General features: G+C 37.4%; 1 protein-coding gene and 1 long non-coding RNA gene across 9 annotated transcripts in view; both read left to right on the top strand.

Moving 5' to 3' along the window:
• RUFY3 (RUN and FYVE domain containing 3) overlaps positions 1-23,349 on the top strand; it is a 131,582-nt gene that overhangs the window by 27,007 nt on the left and 81,226 nt on the right. For 2 of the 8 annotated variants that reach the window (XM_074275114.1, XM_074275118.1), the window contains exon 3: positions 13,354-13,407. The exons of the other annotated variants lie outside the window; for them this stretch is intronic. In XM_074275114.1, coding sequence (XP_074131215.1) covers positions 13,354-13,407 — 54 coding nt within the window. The remainder of the gene's footprint in view (positions 1-13,353; positions 13,408-23,349) is intronic. 8 annotated transcript variants of the gene reach the window in all.
• On the top strand, positions 8,418-11,464 carry LOC141546930 (uncharacterized). Its single transcript, XR_012483465.1, has 2 exons — positions 8,418-8,873; positions 8,993-11,464. It is a non-coding gene; the product is annotated as an uncharacterized LOC141546930 (long non-coding RNA).

Genomic DNA, 23,349 nt, shown 5'->3' with positions numbered 1-23,349 from the left:
TCTCTCTCTCTCTCTCTCTCTCTCTCTCTCTCTCCTCTCTCTCTCAAAACTTAGTTACTTAAGGAACTAAGATATTAAAACCACAGCAAGATTATAAAACACAAGATTAACTTGAGGCCTGAGCATAGGTATTGTAACAAGGAAGGAGAGTGTTAAGAGCCTATCCAAAGTTCTAGTTGATGGAATGGAGATTTTGAGTTATTCAGGGGGGGCGCTGCTGGTTGATGAGGCCAAGAGGAAAGGATGGATTGACTGTTTTTAATGAGCACTCCATTGTTAATTTGCAGCTCCCATTAACTGGTATTTGTGGCTTTTTTTCCCCACTCTATCTACCAGGAGTTACTTCCAAAGAAAGCTATCAACTCAAAACCACCTGCGACCTGAAGTCCGGGATTTTAAGATCCATTCCAGCCAACCCCTCTTAGGGGGGCCAGAGCCCTAACTGACTATCACTGGGGGAGTAATTATTGTTTGATTGCCTCAGGTTTTTCAGCTGGTGGGTAGTTAGTCTAGGTCGGAATTGAAAACTGATTCTAGCGTTTAAAATTCTGTCGTTCAAATGAGTTTATGAATTCTCTAGTTCCAATAAGTAAAATAAGTACAAAATCATCAGGAAGACTTTGAACTTATACTTAATAGTAAAAGTGAACTATGCGTAATAGATTGAGAGCTTTGTGAAGTGCCATGAGCTTTAAACAAGCATTTAATAAATGCCTCCTCTGCAAATCGGCTACAGTACTAGACATTAATAATAATAGCATTTATATAGCTGTGTGCCAGGCACTGTGCTAACCTCTGTACAGGTATTATCCCCTTTGATCTACCGTAGCAGGTAGGTGCAATTTGTTATTGTCATCTTAGAATTGTGTCTTATTCTCTGTGACCCCATTTGCAATTTTCTATACAAAGACGCTGAGAATTTTGTATGGGGAATAGCAAGAACAATTTGGCCCAACTATATGATAGAATTGTGAGGTTACATAATTAGAATTTATGGCCACCCAATAGGCCAGATTTTATAGGTAAAAATCCATGGCAGCAGGAAAAATCAAGCTATTTAGAAGAAGCTTTAAGTGAATTATAAAAGGAAATGCTCAGTGAATAAAGCAAATAATCCATGGTATTTATGAAGAACTTTTCTTAGAGCAGGGCACAATGAGGTATCATGTGGCTTTATTTACATTGGAGAATTTGTTTCGTGGTATCCCTGTTCTCCTGGATCAGGAAAGAGAGACAGAACCCAAACCGGATTTTACAACTATTTGATCCTTGGATTAGATTCTTGTGAGAGAAAAAAAATACTTTAGGAATTAAAAGCTAATCCTGTTTTGGTAATCCTTATTTAAAGGAAGAAAGAGGAAAAGAAATGGAGAATAAATAAATCCTTATGATCTTTCTTCACAATGTCTCAGGAATATTGTTTTATTGGGGAGGGTGAGTCTGGATAAAGTCACCTTTATCTTTCTAAGTTTCTCAAGGTAGAGTTCCTGGAATACGTGGGACTGCCAGCCAAGATGAGGGAGTTTCAAGGTCATAGGCCATTTTATCTACAGTAAGAAGGGTTCTGACTTTAGGCTCCTGGCAGTTTAAAGTTTAAGTGTAAAATGGAAAGTCTCAGGTACAAGAGGATTCTGGAAGGATCCCCAGTTAAAAGCTTTGAAATGAACAGAATACATTATCCCTTTAAAAATACCTTCTTAGGACAAGTTTCAGTGATTTGTGAACAGCAACACTTAAAAGTTTACTCCTGTTAACATCACTCCCAAATCCTCAGTTTTCTTCTTGCCATTGATGCCTGACCAATACTTGCGATTTGTAATTGATCTGGTCACTTAAGAAAAACCTTGGATCCTTTCTTTCAGTCTTTAGCCTTTTGTGTAAGTATAGGAAAAGGAGGACTTTTATTAAAACTAAATCTATATTGTTTCTTTTTTCGTAAATCTAGGGTTACAACCCAGTGTTTTTCTATGCCCTTTGGGGTTCTGTCAACCTCTAGTGTTAGTAATTTATCCTAGATTTGAGCAAGATTCAAATGAAATTTCAGAAGTGTTTAACAGAATAAATAAAAATACGTTACAACATAATTCATGTTAATTTGTGGCTTTCTAAGAAGAAGCTGGGCCTGCCAGTATGGATATTCATCTACTTTAAGAAAAGCCTTCTACTCATTTTTCTCCAGTTAAGTAGGTTATCTGTGTTCATGTAATCCTCAGGAAGGTATTTTGTCATGAGGCATTATTAACTTTCTTATTAAAAATAAAACTACAACATGGCTTCTCTCTGTATTTTTTTAGGTAGCAAAACATGTTTGTTTTTTAATATGTTCAAAGAATTAGGTTTGTTTAAATTCCTTGAGAAACAGGGCTTTTTTTGTATGTGTGTTTATGAAGATGCTTCCTTTGCCTAATTAATTGCCTTTTGTCTTGCCCATACCTTTCTTTCATAAGCATTTCAAGATGGTTCTTCTGTCCTTTTTTGGAGAAGTGGGTTTTGTTTTGTTTTTTGTACCTTTTTTTTTTTTTTCCCTGAGACTGGGGTTAAGTGACTTGCCCAGGGTCACACAGCTAGGAAGTGTTAAGTGTCTGAGACCAGATTTGAACTCCGGTCCTCCTAAATTCAAGGCTGGTGCGCTATCCACTGTGCCACCTAGCTGCCCCTTTTGTACCTTTGTTTTTTAAATTACTTTTTTTTTTTTTTTTTTTAAGTCTTGAGTTTCTTGACTGATGTCTCTGGCTGCTGGGAGTTTTTTAGATCTTTGAAATATTCTCTTTCCTTTCTCTTTGCCATCCCAGAGAGGTGTTTTTTTTGGGGGGGGGGAGGAGTGTATACATAGAAAGCTACAATGGCCTATGGCAAAGTCTAGGGTTTGAGATTTTGAATGCTTGATCTTATGTGGAACCTAACAAATAAAGGCAGCTAGATGGGCAAGTGGGCTAGAGCCCTGAATCTGGGATCAGAGATATGCAAGATCAATTGTGGCCTCAGACAACTATTAGCTCTGTGTCTTTGGAACCTCAATTTCCTCATCTATGAAATGGGGATAATAACAGCATTTATCTCCTAGGGCTTGTGATAAGGATTAAATGAGATAATATTTGTAAAGCACTTTGTAGATTTTAAAGTGCTATGTAAATGCTAGCTTATTTTTTTTTAATTTAAATTTTTTTGTAATTACATGTAAAAACAATTTTTTTCATTCTTTTCTTTTAGATTCTGAGTTCCAAATTCTTCCTCTCTCTCCTCCCTTGTCTTTGAAAAGGCAACCCAGTTATATTGATTGTATATGATAGTTACATAAAACATTTTTCCATATTTAGTTATTATTGCTCATTATTTAGTGTATATTAGAAATACACATGGTAAGACACACTGAGTTGTCCTTTACTTTCTCTTGAATTTCACTCTTATGAAAGAAAATTAGTATGTACAAATGTAATTTATATTTAGAGGCATCCCATCTTGTCAAAAATAGATAATAGAATAAAACAGTAAGAGCCAATTCAAAGCTTGTTAGGTCATGCAAATCATTTATAAAGCTTTCTTAACCTCAGCTTCCTCATTCCTAAACTAGTACTTGTGGTGCTTGGCTCATAGCATTTTTATGAGAGCCAAATGAAATGAGGCATATAGAATGTTTTGAAAATGAAAAGTGTTTTTAATAAATACAAAAATAGTTATGGGGAAGCTAGAGGGTGTGGTGGACCTGGAGTTGAGAAGTTGGAATCTGGCCGCAAATACTTCCTTATTTGTGTGACCCTGCTCAAGACACTTGAGTTGTCTGCCTCAGTTTCCTCATCTGGAAAATAAGCTGGAGGAGGAAATGGCAAGCTGCTTCCAAATGAGTCTACAAAGAGTTAGACATGCCTGAACAATAACAAAAATAATGGATGTAGAATGCTTTGCAACTCTGAAGCAATCCGGAGGTCAGCTTCCCCCTTCTTTCATTATTGCTAAATAGGGTACCAATCCCCTAAAGGTGCCCACTCTTTAGCCATTGGGTTTTGACCAAGTTCTTTCAGACTGTCACCCATGTTGTAATTAAAACCAGAACTTTCCAAAAAGTGTCTTTGCAGATATGCTTTAAAAAGGCTATGGAAATTGTCTCACTGTGTCATATCCCACTGTGAACTGAGTGACACTCTCAAGTAGGGGCAGAGCTCCTACGTCACTGGTATTTTTGTTCCTCTGCCAGTTAGGTTGGATGCTCCCTAAAAAAGTGAGCTCCTAGGATGGCCCCCATTTCCTTTCTTTAGAAAAGTTGGTCAAACAATTCCAATAGACTTAGGGATAGAAAATGCCACCTGCCTCCAGAGGGAGGACTATGGAGACTGAATCAAAGCATTGTTGTCACTTTTTTACTTTTGTTTGTTTTTTTCTTGTATGTTTTTCCCTCCCATTTTGTTAGCTGTCTTGGGGAAAGGGGAGGTAGGAAAGGAGGAAGAAAAATTTGGAACTCAAAATCTGACAAAAATGGATGTTGAAAACTGCCTTTACATGTAACTGAAAAAACCAAAATACTTTTGAGGAAAAAAAAGAAAAGTTCTCAGATCATGATCTGGGAGGTCCCTGATCTGTCACCTTGTCTGGTCCTTTGCATTTACAGATGAGGAAACTGATGTCTATGGAATTTAGTGATTTGTTCAAAGTCACTCAGCCAGTGAAAAAGCCAAGATTGAAATTCGTGTCTTGGTATCAGAACCAAGAAGAGTGACAGCCCCGCTTGGATAGAGTTAGGTGGCAGCCTAAGAGAATAGGAACCCCAGAGTCAGTAGGAGCTTCATTATTTTCTATACAAATTACCCAAAACCCCCAACCCTTCCAGTTTTCATGGAGTTCTTTTATGAGATTCATGTAATTGTAAATGTCACAGACATGATTTAAACAGGATGTATTGGAGGTAGTTTTAGAGGGAAACCACCAAGATTAAGGAGGCTTGGGAAAGTCCTCTTGGGAAAATAGGATGTGAGCTGGGTCTTAAAGGAGGCAAAGATGAGGAAGAAGAGAATCCAGGCACGAGGGCCTGCCCATGGAAGTGACCGGACTCTGGAGACGAGGGATCTCGTGTGGGAAGCCTGGAAAGGAAGGGCTTTAAAAGGCAAATAATTTTATATCGGATTCGGAGGTAATAGGGAGCAACATCTTGAATGAGATGTTAATGCAGTCCCTTGAAGAAGATGGTGGACTGGAGTGGGATAAGGTTTGAGGTACAGAGACTGATGCACTGGCTGTTGGAATAATAATGAAATGAAAGTGGTGGCATTGTCAGGAAGAAGTCGGATGGATATGGGAGATGTTATGAAGGTAGAATTAACAAGATCTGGCAGCTGATTGGATACAGTGTGGGGGGAGGGTAGAGGCTGACAGCTAGCTTGTTCCTCTATGTATCTAGGAGGATGCTAATAGGGAAGTTAGGAAGAGAAAATGTCGGTTGAATTTTGGGCATTCTTTAAAAAGATGATTATGAGACTTCAAGTTTGGAGTGTTTAAAAGACAGTTGGAAATAAACTAGAGTTAGAGCTGGATTTTGAGAATCATCAGCATAGAAATGAGAATTGAATCCATGGGAGCTGATGAGCTTTCCAAGTAAAATAGTACAGGAAGGAGGAAGAGAAGGACCAGGGCATGGGGTTCAGACAGTTGGTAAGTGACCTAGCCTATAAATATTGATTGGATTGAATTGAATGGGTGTCCCTTCACTGTCAGAAAGAGCCAGAGACCAGGTTCAGACCTTTTGTGTGTCTGTCTGTTTTTCTGTTCCCATCCTCAGAAATGCTGTGGCATTTTCTATCCCTGCTTACGTTATGCATCATTGGCATCATTTTGAGCAATTCAGCTGCTGCAGGTGTTAATGCTATTTATGGTACCTGTATTTTCTTTGCTTATTATCACTTTTTTTTTTCATCCTATGAATTGTTTTCTGTTGGAATCTATGATATTTGCAGGGAAATGCAGATCTGACTTAGTGGATACACTCATTTCTTAAGCATTTAAAATTCTGCCTTTACCTAATTGTAGGGTTTGTTCTTTCCATCTTTTCTATAAGTGCAGCACCAGGGACTTGGCAAAAGCTTTGCTAAAGTCTAGATCTGCTCAATGTGCAGTATTTCATAATGTTGAAAGAAGCTCAAAGGGGAAAAAAATTAGTATTTGTCACCTCTTGTTATCAGACAGTTATTCTAAAATGAAAGGAGTCTCGATTAAGTACACACACTTTACAGAGTCCCTTTGTACTGGCAGTGGGGTTCTGAAGTAGGTAGAATGCTGGACTTGGAGTCAGTAAGACTTGAGCCTCAGATACTTAATAGTACTAATTTTGTGACCCTGGACAAGTCACCTAACCCTGTTTGCTTCAATTTCCTTATGACTTGTGAGGATCAAATGAGATGATAATTATAAAGAGCTTATCACTATGCCTGGCACATAGTAGCAAGTGCTTTATTTCATTGTTGTTAATATAGCATGAATACCCACATGATCTTGATTGCTTATCTAGCTTATCATTCCCCTCCATATAACTGAGTATAATAATTTAAAAGTATGCTAAAGAGGGCAGGAATACAATGGAGTGATCATCTCACTTATCCTGGGCACCTTGCCTCTTATGTAGCTTCCTCAGATTTCATGTTAAGTTCTTTTTCATTTGAGTGCCTAATGGTACTCTCCATTTTATACTTGTGAAATTGAATTTCTTTTTGTTCTCCAAAACATTTAGCTCTGTTGGAAGTTCTCATTAGATGCAGTCTAGGACTCTGGTATGTCATGATCTTTTGGGATCTTGACCATCTAATTAGTTAAGTATCCCTCCCAGCTTTCTGTCATCTGAAAAATTTTGTGTATGTTTTCAGTGTCTTTTGTCATTACATTAGAAATTTCAAATGGCCTAGAAGTAAGTCTGGATCTTTTGGGACACTGTCTGAAGACCTTATTTCAAGTCAGCATTGACCCATTGTTGACCATTCTTTGATCCAGTTCACAATCCATCTAATTATCAGCTCTCTCCACTTGCCAAGAGTGCCATGGAAATGGTTAAATGTTATTATTAAAATCTTGGTAAACTATATAGCAGTTCCCTAATTTGAAAAAAAGAAATTAGATATTTCTTATATTCTTGACTTTTAAACTACCAAAACATGTATTTCTTCCTTAGGAAATATGTTTAAATGTGGGTCCACCTACCATGTAATTGACACATAATTGTCTGGTTAGCCTTGGCGTTCAGTTTAATTCAGCCACCCTGTTAAGTCTATTTAGCTCCATCGTGGAAATGGCCATTTTTATTGTGCTGTTATCTTCTTAAGTTGCAGCTGCATTTGTACTGTAGGGAAAATTGACCTAGCAGAAGGACAGCTGGCCACAAGATTAGGAATCAAAGGTTCAAGTTCTCTGATGCAGCAGGGCCTGGGTTCTTGGTAAGTCACTTCATATCTCAGTGTCCTAGGCAACTTTCCAAAACTAGGTTGCAAAACACTGCGGATTTGCATTGAAAAAGAATTTCCTCATCTATATTTCTCTACAAGGAAAAAAAAAAAAGATTTTTATCCTTTGTCCAATTTTTGAATTACCCTTAGCTTTTGTTTAATCCCAATCCAAGAAGCTTTACCAGCTCTTAGACTGCTCTCTTCCATCCATTATCTGTGATTAGTGTTTATGTAAGAATTTTTTTTAAAAATTAATAAAAACTTAAATAAAACAAACTGTGAGGCCATTAGAGAAACTGGTCTCATTGCCAGGAAAAGCTGGGTTCAAGTCTTGCCTATGACACCTGCTGGCTGTGTGATCCTTAACTACTCACTCAAGTCACAGTCCTCCAGGCAGAGAGAAGGGGCAGCCTTCAGCTCTAAGGTGAATTTTTACTCTTTGGGACATTCTTGGGCCAATAAATCACAGGTCTGTTTTACTACTCTCCTCCCTTCCTCTCTCCCCCAAAAGTAAACAAATTAGATAATATGGTCTATTAAAATCATCTCATGTTTTAATTAGATAATTTTAGATTATGCTACATCCTGCCCTCAAGGAGAATTTGCCATAGGAAGCATTTTCTAGTAAACATTTTTTTTTTAAATCACTTAAGCTTTCAGGGGTGCATGCTAAGCATTCCTCACTGAGTATGTTAGGAAAATATTAGATGGTGATTTCCTCTGTGAGTAGAGCAAGTACAATCCTTTATGCACCAGGCTATTGGGACTCAAATCTGTTAATCAGAAGGCATTCTGGTAGGCTCTGTCATTAGAAAAATCAGTCTCCAATCACCAGCATCCTACTTGCTGTGAGGGAAACAAAAATACAGATGCAAAAGTCTACAAAAATACACAAAATGCAAAGTAACTGGGGCAGGGGAGGTACTACCAAGTGTGGAAATTAGCAAAATTCTTACATAGAAGTTGAAGTTTGAGTTAAACTGTGCAAAAAACCAAGGAGTCCAGGCATAGGTAAGGAAGGGGAGGATGGCTTTAATTAGAGGCATGGGAGTACAACCTGTGTCCTCTCATTGAGATATTATGGAGAGAGGAAATGAGCTGCAGTGGGTGATGAAGCCTTCAAGGTGCAAAGGGAAGTCATTTGTGATGTGTGGGGAAAAGGGTAAGTTAGAGCCAGACTGAAGGGCTCTTAATGCCAAACAGAGGACTGTATATTTGATACAGTTGGAAACCTCTAGAATATATTGAATAAAGGGAGCAACTGTGGAACATGCTCTGTTTGAGATTCTTAAAGGATGCCCCTTCAAGCATCTCAGGGTGCATTTGGAATACAGGGGACTAGAGGTGGACATAGATATGTGGGAGTCCTTCAGATGGAAATGAAGATGAGGTCTGTGGGAGCAGCCGAAGTCTCCTAAAGGGAGCACAGAAAGAGAAGAGGATCCAATAAAGGGGGTACACGCTCAGGGAGGGACTGGGCTGTCAATCCAGGACGGGAGATTGGAAAGGCATGGTTGGAGAATCTAGATGGAGAGGAGTTATGATAATACTGAGAGGAGGGAATAGAGAGGGAGATGAAGAGTGATCAAAAAAAGGAAGATTAATTGTTGGAAACTTCGTAGAGAGCTGTTTCATTTGGTGAGACCAGGATCAGATTGCCAAGAATTGAGAAGAAATGAAACTCTTACAAGAGTAGGAGTAGGAGGCGTTTCTAAGAAGTTGGATTGTGAAAAGAGGTGAAAAGTAATAATGCGGGCCATTTGACTAACATTTATGTAGAGCTTTGCATTTGCAAAGCCCTTTTTACTGATATCTCATCTTAATCTTACCACAACCCTGGGAAGTGGGTGCTGTTGTTATCCCCATTCTACAGGTGACTTTCAATTTTTACATGTTGCAAGATAGTGGATAATAGCTTGAGGGGATGGATGGATAGGAGGGTCAAGCTCTCCCCCTGCTTCTGCAGCCATCTTCAGTCTTCTGGCCTGTGTCTGGCCCCTGGATACAGATGGCTCTGGAGGAGGGAGTGTGGCTGGTGGCTGCTCAGCCCTCCCTCTCTGAAGTCAGCACCTCCTGATGGGCTTGGTCTTAGTGGAGGGAAACCACCAGAGCAATTTCCCCAAAAGATGAGGAGCCTTGGACTTGTATGCAGGCAGCCGAAAATGAACTAGGAGACCAGAGGAAAATGAGGAGTAGAGGATGAAGGGCCTGGTGGAAGAGCTCAGCCCTTGGAGAAGAAGCACCTCTTCTGCCCCTGAGTGTGACATAAAGATGAAGAGAAGGGGGACAGTGGGAGGAAAAGGGACAGAGGCAGCTCAGCGTGATTGGCACCACAATTATTGTCAGAAGCATGCTTTGTTAATTATTGTCCACATGGGAAAGTACTTTTTTTTTTTTAATAGCTTTTTAGTGACAAAAATATATGAATGGGTAAATTTTCAACACTGACCCTTGCAAACACTTCTGTTCCAACTTTTCCCCTCCTTCTTTCCACCCCCCTTCCCTTGATGGCAGGTAGTCCCACACATGTTAAATATGTTAAATACAATATATGTATACATATTTACAGGATTATCTTGTTGCACAAGAAAAATCAGATTTAGAAAGAAGATAAAATTAATCTGGGAAGAAAAACAAAAATGCAAGTAAACAACAGAAAGTGCAAATGTTATGTTGTGCAAATACTTATTCCCCATTTGGTTCATTTCATTGTTGAAGAGAGCCTTATCCATCAGATGGATCATCATATAGTATTGTTGTTGAAGTATACAATGATCTCCTGGTCCTGCTCATTTCACTCAGCATCAGTTCATGTAAGTCTCTCCAGGCCTTTTTGAAATCATCCTGTTGGTCATTTCTTACAGAACAATAATATTCCATAACATTCATATACCACAATTTACTCAGTTATTCTCCAGTTGATGGGCATCCCTTCAATTTCCAGTTTCTTGCTACTACAAAAAGGGCTGCCACAAACATTTTTGCACATACAGGTCCCTGGGAAAGTACTTTTTAAAAACTGCAGATAAGTAAACAGCATGATTGTTGCCGCAGTGCATAGGAGGAAACTTCTGCGCTTTGAAGTAAAGGCCAGAAATTAAATTTTATTTTTCTGATTGTAATGTTTTGATTTGCCTAGTAAATCAGTGGTTAAAGGAGTGTGGCAGTTCCAAAGCCTTAGTAGTCATATGATAGATCTTCCATCCTTGCCTGCCCTCCCAGTCTAAGCTTTGACCCTAAATAGACACTTCCTGAAGTGCAATATTCTAAACCATAGGACCTGCTGTCCTGACCTTTTACTCCAGTTTTACTCTGAATTTGGAATTTATTTTAATTTTCATATTCTCTAGAACAGGGCTTGTTAATTTTTTTCCACTTTTTTGCCCCAGAAATTTTTACATATAAAATAGATAAACAAAATTAAACATTTCCTGGTGGTCATAATTACATCACCCTCAAATTCAGTTGTATGACCCGATGTGGTATCTCAACCTTCAATTTAAGAAGCTTTGTTCTAAGGGCATAGTCTCTTGATAGCCTCCCAGGTACTATCCTGCTTCCAGGTTAGTTTAGGATTGGGAGAGGGATTACATCTAAGAAACTCCTGCCACTGAGACAGATTAGAATCTTCTCTGACTTCCTGCCTTCAAGCTTGTTAAGTGACTTGGGTAGGGGCTGCCTGTCAGTCTGTGACCAGCAGGAACTTCAATCTAGGTCTGCTTTCAGTAACCAGATCACGAGCTGATTAAAATCACTCCAATTTCCTGTTTATATAATTCCCCTAAAAAAGGGGGAAGCTTGGGGTGGAGCCAGATCACTTGCTGAATTCATGTATTTTTTCTTACCTAAGCTGGTGCTTGAGTCGGTCTCATAGCTTCTTTTGTTAAAGTGTGTGTGTGTGTGTGTGTGTGTGTACACACATATACATATACTGTATACACACATATAAATAGATAATCTTTCCTTTCATTAACTTTATGTCCACGTATGTCCCTTCCCCAACCCCTTTAACAAAAGAGTTTTAAAAAGAAAGAAAGAAAAGAAAAGAAGCTTTTCAGCAAAATAAGCCCCCGAGTAACAAGACAAGCTGTACTCCATTCTTGGCTCAAAATCCCCAGCTTGGCCAGTGTTGAAGGCAGGTTTGCTTCCTTTTTAAAAAAAAAAAAAAAAAAAACCATTATTTTCTACTTCTTATTCTAAAAGCTTCCTCTTTGCTCTGGGAAAATAGTATAAAAAAACCAGAATTCATGACATTCAATATAAGAATAAATGACCTTTGATAATTAACATTCCCTTTTCTACCATGTTGGCTAGTTTCTTTTACATTCTGGAGGTGGTCAAGAATCAATATTCAGGGATTTGTAACTTGTTTTTATTAAGTGACTTGCCCAGGGTCACACAGCTAGGAAGTGTTAAGTGTCTGAGACCAAATTTGAACTGGGGTCCTTCAGAATTCAGGGCTGGTGCTCTATCCACTGTGCCACCTAGCTATCCCCATCTTGCACTCTTAACAGACTTTGTAATTCCTGTGCATTTTATTTTATGCATATGTGTATATGCCAGGCATCCCCAAAGTCTTACTGAGATTTTAATCCTAGAAAATTTAAAACTGTATTAAGACTTAGGGGACAGGGGGCAGCTAGGTGGCACAGTGGATCCAGCACCAGCCCTGAATTCAGGAGTTCAAATGTGGTCTCAGACACTTAACACTTCCTGGCTGTGTGACCCTGGGCAAGTCACTTAACCCCAGCCTCAGAAAAAAAAGAAAAAAGACTTAGGGGACATCTAGTAATTTAAATACATATTTTATGCATTTATGCCTTATTCTGAAAAGTGGTCTGTAGGATTCTCCAGGTGGGCAGCAGGACTTGTAGTAAGGAAGACCTGAGGTCAGATGTCACATTCTAGTTGTGAGACCCTGGGCCTTGGGTTCCTTAGTTATGAAATGGGGACAATAAAAGAATCTACCTCCCAAAGTTGTTGTGAGGATCAAATGAGATAATTACCAAGCTCTTAACACAGTGCCTGGTATACAATAAGTGCTATATCAATGTTAGCTATTATATTTTGCATTTTGAGGCGATTGAATAGCTTTCCTGTCTTTAGACCTATTCCATTGTGGCCCTGAATACTTTGTATGCCAAATTAAGAAAAAATGAAGTGTTCTTTCTAGCTTTACTTAAACTGAAAAGATTTTTCTTTTGTTGAAAGAAAATTGTAAATTAAGGAAGAGAAGAAAATCAGTATTCCCATAGAGTCTATTATGTGACAGGTACTCTGCTAAGCACTTTTATAAATATTTAATTATTCATTAATATGAGTTGTTTTAAAGTAAGCTTATTAATGATAAAGCCTGTATTTTCCCTCCAAAACATTGCTTTTTATTATTTCTGTTTGGGTGGGGTAGGAAGATGGGGAGGTATGTGGGTTTTTATGAGGGAATGGTCTGGGGTCTCCCATTTTCCAGTATTGGACCCAGGCACCAAAACTGCTTTGCCTATATTTTTTTCTTCCCTCAGGGATTAATTGAGAGAGATGATGTCTGAAGGTCAAGGTTATTCTATCCTATGCTTCTAAATTAACAGGACATTATTAAACTAAACAAATGTAGTTGTGTTTTTGTTGATTTTCCTTGTTAGGAGAATCGTGCAACCTTTTCTTGAATCAAAAACATTTCTCTTAGATGCAGAATATATAACTCTACCAATGTTAATTTATAGATTTATGTGACTTCTTAAATTAAATTCTCAGTCCTTTAGAAGGCAGTGATAGGAGACCTAGAATGAAGTTTGAGTCCCAAGAACCTTCCAGTTTAAGTTTCCAGTTTCAGGCTTTGATTTTTTTTTTTTTTCTTTTTCTTTAAAGCAGTTTTCTTTGGATCCCAGCTTGCATGACATTTTATCTTTCTTTTCCTTTCTTTTTGCCGTTTGCAAAGACTCTTGGGAGGATTTGACAGAGTTGGTGGAGCAAATACGTGGCGATACAGAAGGTGCGTGCCACAGCCAACATCTTTCCAGCTGTTGTTTTCATTTTCTAGTGGAGGGCGTCCCTTGCCTTAGGTGTTGCTTCCAGTGGCAGTGGAGCTGTTGTTACACACGCCTGATTGGGTCACAGGGTTCTTACCTAACCTGTCTGCTCTTGTCTGTTCCTTACTTTCCAAGAGAGGCCTTAAAGCCTTTGGGAAGTACTGCTTTTTGGATCTATGTCCAAGTCCCATCTTAAAAGGGTGATGCTTTCAGAGCCTGAGATCATACCCTCCTAATTTTTCCCTAGCCCTTTTCTCCTCAGACCATAATCATCAGCTTTGTGACTTTGGGCTGTAAAATGAGATTAGACTAACACCCTTCTAGTACCCTAATTTGCAAATTTTTTCATTGTCCATGTGAAAGTCATATTTTTTATCAAGCAATTCAAGCAGATAAATATGTTCAAGGCCCATAAATGGTGAAATAAATAATAATAATACTAAGACAGAATTAAAGCAGGAACGTCCTGCCCTCAAGAAATTTAAATATTGCATTTGGATGCCACATCAAGAGGAACTCAAAATGCCTCACAGATCCTTACACATTAATTTTTGTTGAGACAAAGAAACAAAATGCCCGGAGTTCAGCTCTACCTTTCCCCACTTGCTAGAGAAGCTGAAATCTCTCTACTCTGGTGGCCTTTAATCTAAAGGTGGCCCAGCACAAATCCTTTGCTCCAATCAAGCTGGTCTTTTCACATGTGCAGTGCTCATGCCCATCATGTGTATTGTTTGTGCTACTTGCCCCGTCTGGCATGCCTTCCCATTCCCATCTACACCCTGTCCATCTTTCGAGGTCTAGCCTAAGTTCCATGTCCTCCATTAAACCATCTTTCCTTATTTTAGGCCATGGGGATCTCTTCTTTTTGGAATCCTTTAGATGGAACAGTGAGCTGGCTTATTGGATATAGCACTGGACTTTGAGTCAGTAAGATCTGAGTTCAAATTCTGTTTCAGAAACTCACTATCATTGTCACTCAGTCACTACCTCAGTTTCCTTATCTATGAAAATGGTGATCATTTGCCTCAAAGAGTCAAATGAAAACATGTCTAAGACACTGTATACATTTGGTATTGTGAATAGGCAGCAGGCTTACAGACAGGAAGCCTGACCTTCCTAAGGGCAAATATAGCCTTAAGCACTTACTAGCTATGTGATCCTAGGCAAGTCTGTTAACCCTCTTAACTTTAGTTTCCTCATTTGTAAAAGGAAATGGCAAACCACTCTTATCTTTACCAAGAAAACCCCTAATGGGGTCACGAAGAGTCAGACTGAAGCAGCTGAACACAATAGCAAATCATTTTTATTATTGCTACCTCACTGAAATTTTTTAGATTTATCATCTAGTTTCATGTGGGCCAGCATTGTCTCATTTTCTAGATTGTCAGCTCCTTTAAGACAATTACCTTGTTGATGCTTCTCCATGTCCCTCATGATATTGGGCCTTCTAGGCCTGGGTATTTGTGTGCTCACTACTAGGAAGATTAGATGTAGAGAGCCAAGTGCACTTGGTTGAACTTTCTAGTAACTGTGTATCTCGATTGACCATAGGGCCTCCGATTATGTCTCTTTATTCATGCCAGAAACTTTCTCTTTATGTCTTTTCTCTTGAGAGCTTTTCTTTATGAGATGTTAAGCTAGTCATTTACTGAGTTTCCTAAAGGCAAAATATTTTTTCTCTGTTTTATCTCGTTTTAATTTAGTAAACAAGGTGACCAAAATTGCTCTTATGAGAAAAGTAGTTTTTTAAAATGGGCTTTCTAAAAGCCAAAAGAATATATTGTCCATTGTTGGGATATTGTTTTCTTACTTTTTTGTAGTGCAAAGGTCTTTGTATATATAAATCACTAAAGTAGGTATGGTCTGTGATACAGTGAGAAAATACTGGTTTTGGAAGGTCTAAATCCTCAGTTCCTCTAGTTGTATGATCTTGATGAGTAGTTTAGGTGCTTTGGGCCCCAGTTTCCTTATCTCTAAAAAAAGGGAAAGTACCCTAGATTTTGAGACTTAGAACGGACATCAGTCAATGGTGATCTAGTCCAACACATACACAAAAGGAGTCCTGAGAATACCATAACCAATAAATGGTCATCCAGCCTATGTTTGAAAATCTACAAGGAGGGCAAACCCTACACCTTTCCTAATTAAAAATTTAATTTATTTTAATTAACGAGCATTTATTTCCCATTTCCCTTCCTGACCAACTAAAGAAAGGGAAAAAATCCTCATAACATATGCATAGTCAGGTAAGACAAATTCTCATATTATATGTGTTGTTTTGTACCTTGAACTTCATCATATCTCTTTTCAAGTAGCATGTTTTATTGTTAGGCTTCTGGAATTGGTGGGTTTTTCTTTTTCTTTTTTTTCCTGAGGCTGGGGTTAAATGACTTGCCCAGGGTCACACAGCTAAGGAATTGGTTTATTATTATTATTGTATATCATTTTGTTGCATTGATCATTTCAAAAATATTTTTCTTCATAAATTGTTCTTCTGGTTCTGCTCTGCAACAGTTCATATAGTTCTTCCAGTTTTGTCCAAAACTACGTTTCATCATTTCTTTTGACCCAGTAATATTCCATTACATTTATATACCATAATTTGAGTTAGTTGTTTCCTCAGTAGATTGGCAACTCTTTAATTTCCAGTTTTTTTGCTACTGCACATGTTTTGATACCCATGAAACTCATTACCTTTCAAGGTAACTTTTCCCAATAGCTCTAGTCTAAATTTCTCTTTTTAAAACTTCATTATTCCTAATTCTGTCCCTTGTGATCACACAGAAGTCTAATTTCTTATCTATTTGAGAATGCTTCAGATACTTAAAAGGCAGCTCTCCTGTTTCCCCAAATCTTCTCTCCTCCATGCTGGCCATCCCTAGTTCATTCAGCTAACACTTGTAGCCATCCTGATTGTTTCCCTCTGAATTCTCCAGCTTTTCCGTGTTGTTCTTACATAGTGCCCCCAGAACTGAAGACAAGGGCTCCAAGTCAAGAGTAAGTAGGACTCTTAATATTTTGAATTAAGGATTGCCTTGGCATTTGTGATTGTCACATCTTATTGCTCACTCAGTTGAGCTTGTTGCTCACACTAAAATGTCCAACTTGCTTCCCAAAGAACTGCCTAGCTAACTATACTTTCCTCATTTTGTGTTGGCCAAATTAAATTTAACACCCAATTACATGCACCCTATATATCTTATTGCCCTATTAAATTTCTTGTTGGTGGATTTTAGTCCACCAAATAGTCTTAGACTATTTGGGTTCCTGACTGTCAGTATGTTAGCTTGCCTTTCCACCTTTGTGTCATATCAATATTTAATGAGCATGGTATCCATGCTTTTTTCCAAGTCATGGATTAAAAATGTAAAGAATGCAAAGCAAAGCATACTATTCTGGGATATTCCATTAGAAACCTGACTTGTTGACAGCAACCCATTCATTAATGGTTGAGATTGGCTATCCAAACAGCTCTAAATCTATATTGTATTATTGTTTAGCCCACAACTTTCCATCTTTTTCACAAGAATAATATGAAGTATTTCCATATTTTTTGCAAAAATCTAGGCAAACCATCTCCATAAATTTACTCTCTCCTGCTGATTTAGTAGTCCTGTTGGGGAAAAAAATGAGGCATTCTAATAAAACTTTTTTTTAATCAAATTTTTATTTTCATTTCTGCATTTTCTCCTTTACACTTTCTCCCCCTTCCCACCAATTGAGAAATCAAGAAAAAAAAATCCCTCTTGTAAGTACATATAGTTAGGCAAAATATGACGTGTGACCTGTTTCTGATGAAGTTATATGGCTTCATTGAAATTCTTTTCTTTTGTCTTTTGATAACTTTCCACCTGTAACGAATAGAGTGAAGTAAGAGAAAAATCACATATTGTCTTTCTTTATCTGGCAAGTATGTCTGGTACTGCATCACCATTCTATCACTGCTATTAAGTAAGAAGCATGTTTCTTCCTCACTCTGTTGAAGTCACAATTGGCCATTGGATTGATCTGATTCTTTGAAAGTTATTTTCGTTTGCATCCTTGTATAAATTGTTCTTGTTTGTACTCAGTTCACTTTGTGTCAGTTCATAAGTGTCTGTCCAAATTTCTTTGAATTCATTTTTAAAAAATTATTTTGCATGGTACCAGTTTGCTTAATCTTTCCCTTACCTTTCCCCATATTTTTCCCTATTCTACATATAACAAAAAATATTTCTATGAATATTTTATACCCATAGCTTCTTTCTGTCTTCATTAGTTTTGGGATATAGACTTAGAATTGATAAACAGTATGTACACTAAAGTGACTTTTGTGGTATAGTTCCAAAGTGCTTTTGTAGAATGTTTTATTAATGACATCAAAGCTTTAGCTATCAGAGAAACTTGCTGGAAAGATTTAATTATTTTTATGGTCAGTGTTTCCTTGATTTTGCTTGTGCAAAAAAACTTTTTAAATTTTATGTGTTAAAATTTGTTTTATCTTTTATGATCCTATATCATGTATTTGGTCAAGAACTCTTCAATCTGTCTTTGTGAAAGATAATTTAATGTGACCTTTTATATCTAATTTCTTTATGATATGACTTTATATCTAGGTGATATAGCCTTTTGGGGCTTATTGTGGTATATGATATGAGATATTGAATGCTTTCCCTTTTTCTCAGAAATTTTTGTCAAAAAGTTATTTTTATTCTCCTAGTTGGTGACCTAAGTAAGGTACACTATGGTACATCAACAAAGTTCTAATCTGTTCTCTTTTCATGATGTGATGACCTTTGCTTCTTGTAAGGCTATATTTATAGAAAGATTGACTCCAATAGTTTCTATTGGTCTTTATTCCTGATAAAAGACCAAATCTATTTCCTGAAGACCATCCCAGAGAGGCACACTTCATGTGTAGTCAGTTGATAAATTTTTCTTGGCCACAGTGACCCAAAAACAGGAATTTTAAAATACATAAATAAATAAAAGCTTTTTGTCCTATGTGGCCTTTGGCTTTTACAAATATGTGGTATCGTGACATGAAAGTCACACAGTTGTTAGATGCTCAGTAAAATTCAGTTTGATTTTTGATACTCTAAAAGAGAGATCTCTGTCTTATGGAAGATAGTGTGTTGCTTTAGTTACTGAGTCTTATTCATTTTGATATTCTTGTTATTAATGAAGCCAGAATTTGCAGCTCAGTGAGTAGAAGGCTCACATGTACTTTCTGGAGAAGCAAAAGATTTGGCAGAGTAACTTCAGAAGTTCATCAAAAAATATCATTTCATGGGATATTTGACTATAACCTATTTTTTAAAAATGCCTTCAATGAAAATAATTGCACCTTACATTCTAGTATTCGTTGCTAAGTAGGAAGTAATAGAAAACTCCTATGAACAATTTGAAAATAAACCTCAAGGCCAAATTGATAGACTGAGTGTTAGTAACTTCCTTGTAATGGTGGGATAAGACTGGGGAAGTATATTTTGAAAAGTGTATGGTTCAGAAAAAAGGAATTGAAAGAGGCTATAAGGTTAATTTCATGAAGTCTCCTTATCATTATCATGAACCCTTTAACACTGAACCTAGCAAGCACAACGTAACACCATAAAGAACAAAATTGATTGATTTTTACTGAATGTTAATTCATTTTTTATAAGAATTATTCTTAGCATTCATTTTTTTCTAATTTTTGAATTCCAAATGTTCTCCACCTGTTGAGAAAGCAAAGGCTATTTTTTTTTTTAATGTGGGAATTGTCTTTAAATGTGGGCTTATCAGAGCTAAAATGAAAATGAAAAATGGACAACATAAATGGCAATGTTGCTGACTATATTCATTTTATCCAGAAGTTTAATCAGTATAAAATTAATATTTATACCAAGGAGCCAAGAGCTCAGAAAACATCTTGGTCAGCAAACATCAAACTTACTGCCATGTGGAGAAGATGGCTGCCAATGGCAATATTAGTTTACAATATAAACTCATTTTAAACTCTTAGGAAGAAGATAGACTATTATGTTCAGTACCATTCTAAATAAAATAAAAACAATGGAGTGGAAAACTAACTTATGGCATATCAAATATATAGAACTTAGCAGAATCATTTCAAGGACAATTAAAGATGAAAATAGAAGGATTACAAATGGAAGAAAAAAGGAAAAGACTGGAAAAAATCACTTTCACAAGCAAAGATCACTTTTCTCTATGTAGCATAGTAGTTCCACCAGTTAAGACTATATCATAGTTGCAGTTGTATTTAAAGCTGCTCTAAATAATACAAAAGAAAAAAAGATGGAAAGGGTAGCAGCATTCTACGAAGTAATTATATGGAGAAGATGAATGCTAAAGGTTATAAAATTGGGGGGGTATAAAGGGACTGATTTTTAAAAAGGAAGAAGAGAGAAAGGTATCAAAGACATCAAAAAATCTCAAACCACATTTAAGAAAAAAAGTGACCAAAAGAACATTAATAATTACTGACTTATATCTCCTTTCTCATGTATACAGAATCTTGATGAGTCTTTAAATTGAAGGCTTTGCTAAGTGCATTAATATGGAATATGCAGATTTTTTTAAGCAACATTCATCAATGGACCACACAATTACCCAAAATATTTAGAGAACATAAGGTCTCATTGTACTTACTGTTTGTTGATTATGAGAAAATATTTGACTTAGAACAGAATGTGGGTTTACCAGCTCTTTTATTTATAACAAGGTATCTGCCTGCCATCAAGATGTAACAATAGAAATAATCCCATTTGTTGACCCTCAGCTGATGAATTTGAGGCTTAAACAAGGGAGACATGCTTGCCAAAGGTATTTGCTATCATCATGGAGGAGATTCAGCACAGAATCAAGGTCAAAGAGATTCCCTGTGGGTGGTGAGTTCATCCAAATGCTCCCAATTGTGAATGACATGTTGCTGATTGCCTCAAGCTCCAGAACATTACAGAGCTTTCTAGAAGAAGTCTGTAATCATCAAAGGAGTTCAGCTTGTCTATTTGTAATAGGAAAGACAAGTGATGAAAAATGTCCATTGCTTAAATTTCAACATTCATTTGAATGGATATCCTATGGAAGTTTTCTACTGATATATGTATGTCTAAATGATATATATGAAATATCCAATATATTTCCCACTGACACACACACACATCTAGAATAAACAGTACAGATAGAAAATGAGGTGAGCTCAGAGTTGAAGAGGAATTCTTTCAGGACATTGTAAAACTCTTTGACCCCAGCTTCTGAAGAGGAGAGTAAAAAGAGTCCAGCAGAACTATACTATTCATCACTCCCCAGGATAACCTGATGTGATAGGCAGTGTACCAAACACTTGGTGCCCTTCTTCCATAAAGAATCATGGGAAGGTGCCATGTTCTACCTATGCTTTGGGGCCAAGGTTGGTTATTATGATTGGGCAAAACTCAGGTTTGATTTTTGTTCTTTCTAGTTGCGTTGTAGTCACTATATACATTGTTTTTATGGATCTGTTTACTTGGCCATCTTTTTAATACTGTTATTTCACCATAACTGCATGGCATTGAATTGTGGGATATCACCTTCTAGATCTACAGGTGAATGTTGCACATGAGGCAATGGTGGGTGAGAGCAGGCTGAAATCTGAAGCTAGGAAGGAGCTGTGAGCCGGAGGAGCTACTGGCTGTGGGCAAGAGGGGCTGACTGGCTTCCTTATGGGCTCCTTCTCTTGGGCAGTCCTGTGAGCACTCATAAAGGATGGCGCCCATGTCTTTTTTGTGATTCTTATGGCGAGGAGGAGGAATGAATGCTGGGAGGAAGGAAGGAGGATTTGTAGCCTACCGGGAGGACTCCTTTGGTGACTTCTGAGTGTCTGGACCAGCATGTGCTCTTGAAAGAAAATTCTGAAATTGATGAGATCCAAGAGTAGTTTGAGTTTTTGAGAGCATGCTACCATGTGTGTGATTCTTCTAAGTCTTGTATAGTCGGTCTGCTCCTCTGATCAGCTTTTTTATTTTAAAGAGCAGAAAGTACCGAATAGTTTGAGTTTTGCTTTGTAATGTAGAGATCTGATACTGTTATATTCCTTTCTTTCTCTGTTTTGTCTTTTTCCCTTTAGATATTTTCTTTATACCCTTTATTTCTACAGATAAAATTGTTGCTATTTTGTGTAGTTTTATAGAGTAACCCACTTTGGTTTGGCTTGAACTGAATTTAAAAATTAATTTATATAGTAGTATTATTTTTTTGGACAGCTAGGCGTTATAGTGGGTAGGGCCCAGAACCAGAGTCAGGAACACTCATCTTTCTAACTTCAAATCTGGTCTCAGCTACTTCCTGTGTCCCCTGGGCAAGTCACTTAACCCTACTTGCCTGAAAGAGGAAATAATAAACCTGTCTAGTTTAAACCAAGAAAACCCTAAATACAGTCATAAAGAGTCAGTCATGATTAAAAAACCATGAAAATTATTTTTTATTATATTTGCATGGCTCAATTATGATCAGTTAGATCTCTCCAATTACTTTTTATATTTTTGTAAAGAATATTCTGGGGTGGCTAGGTGGCACAATTGATTAGAGCACCAGCCTTGAAGTCAGAAGGACCTGAGTTCAAATTCGGCCTCAGACACTTAATACTTACCAGCTGTGTGACCCTGGGTAAATCACTTAACCCCAATTGCCTCAGCAATATATATATATATATATATATATTCTTTATATCTTGATTTATGTTTTCTAGCCACTCTCATAATCTTTGTAACTAAACTATTCTTTTCTTTGGTCTTCAGACTTGTAATTTTTTATATAGTCATTTTTTCTTCTGGGTTTATCTTTTGGGTTTCTCTTAAAACATGGCAATTGCTGTTTCTTCCTATCTCCCTTTCTAGATTGAGACTTTGAACCAGGGTTAGGCCTCTACTCCTTCTTTTACTCTTGGATGGAATTATGTAAGCCCTGTTTGGTCCTGCTTCCTTTGAAATCTGAGTTCTGGCTGCCATTGTAATTCTGCGTGTGGTGGTTGGGACTAGGCCAGGTCCATTCTTCACCTATTCCTGGTTTCTGCCTCTTCTGTTGACTTCTTTGTTTCTCTGACTCCTCTTTGCACAGTTCTCAATTGGTCCCATCATCTCAGATATTGCAGATTACAATGGTCTTGGGCCTCTTATAAAGATGGTGTAGCCTGCTATTTATTACTCTTTGGTTTTCTAGATTACTGCTTTTTCAGGGTCCCTTTTCTATTTTTGCTGCAGTGTTTGTGGGTGTGAGGGATAGAAAATCCTATTCAAAAATAACTACTCAGAGATCACTCATAGAAAAGCAGAATTATTTATTACAATCTTGAGAAGCGGACCCCATCCTGGTCTGTGAGCCAAATTCACCTTGAAGATGCTCACAACTTTTATACGTTTCAGACAAAGAACTTCCAAAATTCCACCCTCCACATGTTGGGATTGGTCATACAAATCTGTATTCCCCTATTTGGTCAGTGGAATGTAGTAGACAAGCTAATATACAGCCTCTTCGGTTACGTATGTTTTTATTCCCTTCTTTGGATAATGGAATGCAGCCTAGGCCTTCACATGACTGGGGCCTATAGGTCTGGTTTAGGTTAACTAGCAGTCTCTGATCAATATGTGCTTAATCTGTAAGTTCACCATATCTTACTCCACACATGGGGAAGCTAACTTGCTTTTTCTATATTTTTTACTCACTAGCATTTTTAACTCAAAAAATAATCTCTTTAATGATCTATTGTACAATTTTCCAAGTGATTAAAATCAAGCTTACAGGTAGAATTCTTTTTCTTCCCTTTACTGAAAAATAGGACATCTACCCTTCAGTCCTATTTTATACAATTGTTTAGATATTACTGATTTAGCAATCACAGTCTCTAGTTCTTTCAGGCCCCAAAGCTATAATTCACCTGGACTAAGTGA

Source organism: Sminthopsis crassicaudata, chromosome 6 (genome assembly GCF_048593235.1).
Source record: "Sminthopsis crassicaudata isolate SCR6 chromosome 6, ASM4859323v1, whole genome shotgun sequence".
Taxonomy (NCBI): Eukaryota; Metazoa; Chordata; class Mammalia; order Dasyuromorphia; family Dasyuridae; genus Sminthopsis; species Sminthopsis crassicaudata.
Note: the sequence above shows the minus strand (reverse complement) of the source record. Positions and strands in the feature narration are given on the sequence as shown.